This window comes from Littorina saxatilis, linkage group LG9, assembly GCF_037325665.1.
Source record: "Littorina saxatilis isolate snail1 linkage group LG9, US_GU_Lsax_2.0, whole genome shotgun sequence".
NCBI classification, from domain to species: domain Eukaryota; kingdom Metazoa; phylum Mollusca; class Gastropoda; order Littorinimorpha; family Littorinidae; genus Littorina; species Littorina saxatilis.
Window position 1 is genome coordinate 5,330,366 of NC_090253.1, and position 7,524 is coordinate 5,337,889.

Here is a 7,524-nt window from a genome sequence, read left to right on the forward strand (position 1 = left end):
ATTGTTTATCTACCATTAGATTACCTGTTTTGTGTGTGTTATATAATGTATTGTTTATCTACAATTAAAGGACTTAACCACTGCGACACCTGCCACAGTCAACAGCCAAGCTGTTTCGTGTAGAACACTGGGAACACTTTTACTAAATGAATACTCCTTCCCTCCTCCTACCCCCCCCCCCCCCCCCAACCCCACCCGCTGCATTTGGCTGCGATCATCTCACAATCGTTATTTAACACTTTGCTTTTTTTTCTCTCCATAATAACAATTGTGACAAAACAGGTTCCACTTCCAACGCTGCATCCAGACCTTCTACGCCTCTGCTATTTCTCTGTCACCTTGACGACAGATGCATTATTCAAACCCATTGCAGCAGAAAAAAGGAGTGGTGGCCTGTATATATTATTCCATCAAGCTCTGCAGGGGGTACCAGTCGCAGTTCTTCACGTTGTGCCGTAAAGTATCCCAGCTCCATAGTTTGGAAAGCTTTGAAAGTAACTGCCAGTGTGTCCGTATAAGTTAAACGTGTAGGTATTTGCTTGCTTTACACAGCTGTTGGCTTTCACTTGCGACAAAGATGGCGACAATTCTGATCATTCTTGCCGCCTTCCTCATCTCAAATGGCGCAGCTACAGCCACCGTGAAGACCAACATGTACATCGACATGGGGCTCAATGGCAAGGCTTTCAAGAACAATATCATGTTCGTATCACGTGCAAGAAGCACCCTGGACTGCGCTGTACTCTGCGACCAGCAAGATGGCTGTGATACCTTCACCATTGACGGGGATGTCTGTAGAGGTCGCGGTATGCAGGAGATGTTCACGTCATCTTTTAGAGAAGCTCCTGGTGCTCAGTCATATTCTAAGAACTTGGCAGGTAAGTCGAGTGACATGTACTCAATCGTAATTTAATCAGGCGCGCGTGTGCCATTAGGTCTGAATGAGTTCATTAGCATAAATAATAGAATCATAGAGTAAACGAATATTTTCGCCTATATTCCTACCTTGAATAAACCCTTTTTGATCTTCATGAATTATGGTTGGGAGAACACGTTTCAGCCTTTCAGCAATGCAGGTGGAAGCTATTTTGTAGACAGTATTTAAAAGAGTAATAGGACGCCAATTTTTTAGAAACCTTTTATCTTTCCCTTCTTTGGGTATACAGGTGATCACACCTTGACGTTGTGTTACCGACATTTCACCTTTTCTAAAACCTTCATTAATTGAACGAAACAAGAAAGCACCTAGATCAATAAAGAAAAATTTTAAAAATTCTGCTGAATATCCATCCGATCCGGGGCTTTTATCGTTTTTAAGTTGTTTTACTGCTTTGGCTAATTCTTCTTTACAAATAATACCTTCAAGTCCATTACGTTCTTCATCAGTCAAAACAGGATGTTCTAAGTTATTAGGAATGTCTTCATTCGTTATATTATGTTCCCTTGAAGCATACAACTGTGCATAGAAGGATTTAACTTCTTTAGTAATCTCATCACTGTCACATAAAAGTTCGCCAAGTTAGAGAAGCTCCTGGTGCTCAGTCATATTCTAAGAACTTGGCAGGTAAGTCGAGTGACATGTACTCAATCGTAATTTAATCAGGCGCGCGTGTGCCATTAGGTCTGAATGAGTTTTGTTTGCATTGTGATTGTGATTGTGATTGTGATTGTGATTGTGTGTGTGTGTGTGTGTGTGTGTGTGTGTGTGTGTGTGCTTGTGATTGTGTGTGTGTGTGTGTGTTTTTTTCTCAGTTCGCTGTCATTAAAAAACCACCTGAAGCTCGCATTTGTCATGATCCGCTAAGTTTGACCATTATTTTTAATATTCACTGAGCCTCGGCATGTAACCTATACATACATTTCGTTATACAGTGTTATACCCACCAGCCATCAAACCAAGAGACTGTGTGGAGGCCCAACCTTACATGAACGAGAGTGGCGTGATCACTATCTACCCGGAAGGTGACAACATCGGACTACAGGTCTACTGTGACCATGATACTACTAGTGGGGGCTGGCTGGTAGGTCAACACACTCACACACAATCACACACACACACACACACACACACACACACACACACACACACACACACACACACACACACACACACACACCGTCACACACACACACACACAGAAAATCACAAAGAGGTTTTTTTCAAGTACCTGCACGTTTTATTGCAGGTGTTTCAGCGAAGACAAGATGGGTCAGTCAACTTCTACCGAGACTGGAACCAGTACCAGCAAGGTTTTGGGTCTATGAACGGAGAGTTTTGGCGGGGTAAGTCTTTTGAGTCGAATGACCTGAGGAGATCTTATTTATGTTATTTCATTTTCGTTTTTGAACAGCAAATGTGGCAGGGTGGCCCAGGGAAACGTGTGTTCTTTGAAATAAACGTCTGCCTATGCATGCCACTTCCACAAAGTGACAATTCTGTAGAACAAATGTGACCCTCCACCACGAAATGAGTCGCATGTCACCTTTGCATGATTTTCATATTTTTACATTTTCTTAAAGATTTGTTTGTGCTCTATCCAGTGGTGAAAACCGTTTTAGAAAAGAGCGAAAACTCTTTGAGTTATGAGCCTGTGACTAAGGTGACCCTCACACTTTTACCACAGTCCCCCCGGACTTATATTAAGCCTAGCGCAGAACCGCGCGAGGTGACATGCGACTCATCCCGTGGTGGAGGGTCACAAATGGTTTGAAATTTGATGCAATTTAATATAAAGTTGCCAAATTCGGGGATCGACTCAACACTACAAGGTTTGAAGTTGGTCGGTAGCCAAACTAACCCGATTTAAGCTCTCCACATTGTTACTGTTGGGATAATTCGAATGACATAGTATACCGCAATCAACATTAGACAATCAGTGACTGTGTTGCAGCAATAACAGGCAGGCTCAGGGCATTTCCCATGGATGAATGCGTTTATGTCCTTGATGAATTTTGCGCGACATTGCGCAAGTGTAACTTTACAACGAAAGGGTAACATTTTCCAGTTATTTGAGTTTGGCAAATATCTTCATAGTTGTTGCCCATGCACTTCAGTTCATTGACGACCATTCTACACAGTTTCGAGTCTGTAGGTAAAATGGTACGATGTTTACCTTGTTCTCGCAAATGTGTTCCAAATTACACCTCCGAAATTGTCAATGGCATGAACATCTTCCTGCTAGGGGGTTGCCTTGAACCTAGCTGTAACTGCTTTTTTTCAGATCACCGATGATCTAAGGTGTGAAGGGGGTTTTGTGTATACTCAGACATTCAAATAATCCGAAAAGTTGGAGGGGGGAGGGGGTAAAATTCTGTTGAGTCGTTAGCCGAATTGGTGACCTTTTTTGAAATTGCACAAACATCAGACCATTTGATCTATAGAATTGTCACTTCGTAAAAAAAAGTCATATCTAGACTGTTATTTATGTCCCCCTGATATCAAGTTATTCGGGCAACAGATGTAGATGCTATTTGTATTTTTTAGGGTTGCATTTGTTTTTGTCACCCTGTATCATTCTAATGTATCATTGATTAACTGACTGAATGGAATCACTGATAAATAAGTACAATGCGTTACCAGGCAATGTTTGCATCCGCACATTGTTTGTGTTGATACTTTCCAAGTCTTGACGCCTCACAAACAATGATAATCAGACAGACGTGTGAGTTGTGTGTGTTGATACTTTCCATGTCTTGACGCCCTGCACGTGTTGACGTCAAGACAGACGTGTGAATTGTGTGCGATGATACTTTCCAGGGCTTGACGCCCTGCACGTGTTGACGTCAAGACAGACGTGTGAATTGTGTGCGATGATACTTTCCATGTCTTGACGCCCTGCACGTGTTGACGTCAAGACAGACGTGTGAATTGTGTGCGATGATACTTTCCATGTCTTGACGCCCTGCACGTGTTGACGTCAAGACAGACGTGTGAATTGTGTGCGATGATACTTTCCATGTCTTGACGCCCTGCACGTGTTGACGTCAAGACAGACGTGTGAATTGTGTGCGATGATACTTTCCATGTCTTGACGCCCTGCACGTGTTGACGTCAAGACAGACGTGTGAATTGTGTGCGATGATACTTTCCAGGGCTTGACGCCCTGCACGTGTTGACGTCAAGACAGACGTGTGAATTGTGTGCGATGATACTTTCCATGTCTTGACGCCCTGCACGTGTTGACGTCAAGACAGACGTGTGAATTGTGTGCGATGATACTTTCCAGGTCTTGACGCCCTGCACGTGTTGACGTCAAGACAGACGTGTGAATTGTGTGCGATGATACTTTCCATGTCTTGACGCCCTGCACGTGTTGACGTCAAGACAGACGTGTGAATTGTGTGCGATGATACTTTCCATGTCTTGACGCCCTGCACGTGTTGACGTCAAGACAGACGTGTGAATTGTGTGCGATGATACTTTCCAGGGCTTGACGCCCTGCACGTGTTGACGTCAAGACAGACGTGTGAATTGTGTGCGATGATACTTTCCAGGTCTTGACGTCTTGCACATGTTGACGTCCAGACAGGAGCAGGAACTTCGCGTGGACTTAATGAAGTGGGATGGGACAAAAGGTTACGCCACATACAGCAACTTCTTCATCAGCGACAGCAGCGACAACTACCGTCTAAACCTTGGCAGCTTCACTGGGGGAGACGCTGGTAGGTGCATGATGATGCTTGTATATATTACACAAATCAAAACCGTGAAAAGGAGTGCTGTTTTGTGACTTCTCCCTTTAATTTCCAATTTGAAGTCGGTTGAGATCAAGAAATCAAACACGTCCATGTTGAATTGCTTTCCCTCAGTCAATCGGTTTGTTGCTCTGCTGTCTATGTTTCTGCCTACCACAAGACAATCATTCTTGGTCTCCACAAATACAGACATATATGGCACTTGGATATCCCTGCGATGATTCAGGGCTACTACACACACACACACACACACACACACACACACACACACACACACACACACACACACACACATACACATACACACACACACTCACACACACACACGCACATACACACATACACATACACACACAGTCTCACACACACACAAACACACACACACACACATACACACACATACACAAACACACACACACACACACGCACACACACACACACACATTCACACAAACACACGCACTCACACACGCATAATCCCAAACACACACAAGCACGCATAAACTCACACTCACACGCATACAGGACAACTAAAACACACACACACACACACACACGCACACACACACACAAACACACTCAAACACACACACATTCAATCACACACACACACACATCACACACACACACACACACACACACACACACACACACACATGTATACGCACACACTCACACACACACACACACATGTATACGCACACACTGACACACACACACACATGTATACGCACACACTGACACACACACACACATCAACCCACACCCACACACACACACACACACACACACACACACACACACACACACACACACACACACACACACACACACACACGCACACACACACACACACACACACACACACACACACACACTGACGTGACTACAAAATCAAAGTCGTTCCCCAGGTGACAGTCTGCTGTTCTTTCATCATGGTATGCAGTTCACCACGTGGGACAGGGACCACGACACGGACAGCGGTCACAACTGTGCAGAGTTATACCACAGCGCCTGGTGGTACAGGGTTTGCTACGTATCCAACTTGAACGGGGTGTACATGACCAACAGCAGTGATCCACATCTACAAGGAATAGCGTGGGAAGAATTTGCCGGTTTGGGGTACTCCTTTAAATTCGCTGAGATGAAGATCCGAGCAGCATGAACAAGGGGAGCATGTCTGCCGTTGTTCAGAAGACAAAAACGGTTCCGATGATGGCTCGTTTCATTATTGACAAAACAAAGCAGTCGGAAGAACTTCGACCTGTCCTACCCGATCAATCGAAGGTTTCGTAATGTTACGTTTTGTCAATCATAAAACATCGCGCAAACTTAACTTGTTTAACATTCTTTGACTAACTGTTTTGACATAGCTGTCACGCCCTCATTTTCCATTCAAATTGACTGACATTTTGGTCCAGCAATCTTTGACAACGTCCGGACTATGGGATTGAATATCAGCTCGGCAGCGTACACATTAGTAGATGAGTTTGCTCATTAAAATTGTCATTAAAATCGATTTTTCACTTAAATATTTAAAAATGATTGCATCATATTCCTTAATTTCTCCTGAATTTAAAAACATTACATATGTCATGTTTACTCTAAACATGTGCTCAGAATTACAGAAAGTAGATCTGCATTCCCAAGCTACGGGCGGAGACGAGCGTGATCCGTCTCGGTCTTTGGATGTTAGTCGAGACTATCTCTTAACATAGTCTCGCCGATGGCTGGTTTTTGCTGTTACTACAGTGTTCTAGATGGTCGAACGTGTCGTGACTCACTTTTTTCTCCAATGTTCCAAATGCATACGTTGTTTTGCTCCCACCAATACTTGCAGATCTTGGCAAAAGCGTGACGTAAAAACTAGATTTGATGACTTTACCCGTACACGTTCCCGTACACGTCCTGACAAGTGCTGATCTAGATCTTGCTAAATTTAATGTGTTACTTTGATGCCGGTGTAATACGAACGTTTTACTTTACGAAAAACAGGCTCAGGAGTAAAAAAAATTCGTACGAATTTTTTTCTCCAATTAAAAATCTTGTACGATTAAAGAACTCCCCAAGCAACGAAAAAATAACTCCCTCCACGAAATATTTACTCCCCAAATAGCGAGATTTTTACTCCCGGATTTATAGTTCGCGGTGGACGTTCGTCTTGCACGCGACGTACTCCTGGGGAGGCGGCAACATGGGATGTCGCGCAAATGGAATGTCTGTCTAGTTGAATGATGCAATAGTTAAGTGACGTTTGACTAGGTGAAAGACACGAAAATGGGAGGGCGCAAAATGGGATGGCGCGTTATACACGATAAAAAAAAATGACGCTTTGCTTGTTACCTGTCGCGAAATAGAGATGGGGCAAAATGCGATGGCAGCAAAACGGGATGGCGCCAAATTGGAATGTGGCGCTAGTGGTTTGACACGGTAGTAACAGAGACTATAGTGTTTACTCTATAGTCTCTGGTAGTAACATGACGCTCGGCTTGTGAAATGTCGCAAAACTTGAATGGGGGCGAAATGGGATGGCGGCGAAACGGGATGGTACCATACTGGTATGTGGCGCTAGTGGTAAGACACAGAAGAACAAGTCGCGTAAGGTAAAAATACAACATTTAGTCAAGCTCAGTCGAACTCACAGAATGAAACTGAACGCATTGCATTTTCACCCGCAAGACCGTACACTCGTAGCATCGTCTGTCCACCGCTCGTGGCAAAGGCAGTGAAATTAACAATCCAGAAAAGCGCGGTAGCGGTTGCGCTGAGGAGGGTAGCACGCTTTTCTATATCCCTATTCTTATTAACTCTCTGAACGTGTTTTTAATA

The 7,524-nt window shown here is 43.8% G+C and overlaps 1 protein-coding gene across 1 annotated transcript; it reads left to right on the forward strand.

The window, feature by feature from the left end:
• Positions 1–331: 331 nt before the first annotated feature.
• On the forward strand, positions 332–6,159 carry LOC138977015 (microfibril-associated glycoprotein 4-like). Its single transcript, XM_070349905.1, has 5 exons — positions 332–878; positions 1,888–2,021; positions 2,187–2,283; positions 4,495–4,662; positions 5,607–6,159. The coding sequence occupies exons 1-5, from the start codon at positions 578–580 to the stop codon at positions 5,858–5,860; spliced, it is 954 nt and encodes a 317-aa protein (XP_070206006.1). The 5' UTR covers positions 332–577; the 3' UTR covers positions 5,861–6,159.
• Positions 6,160–7,524: the final 1,365 nt, after the last annotated feature.

Coding starts and splice junctions, on each gene's coding strand:
- LOC138977015 (XM_070349905.1), top strand. CDS start 578: ATGGCGACAATTCTGATCATTCTTGCCGCCTTCCTCATCTCAAATGGC. Junction 2,022..2,186: donor CTACTAGTGGGGGCTGGCTG/GTAGGTCAACAC, acceptor GTTTTATTGCAG/GTGTTTCAGCGAAGACAAGA. Junction 4,663..5,606: donor CTTCACTGGGGGAGACGCTG/GTAGGTGCATGA, acceptor GTCGTTCCCCAG/GTGACAGTCTGCTGTTCTTT.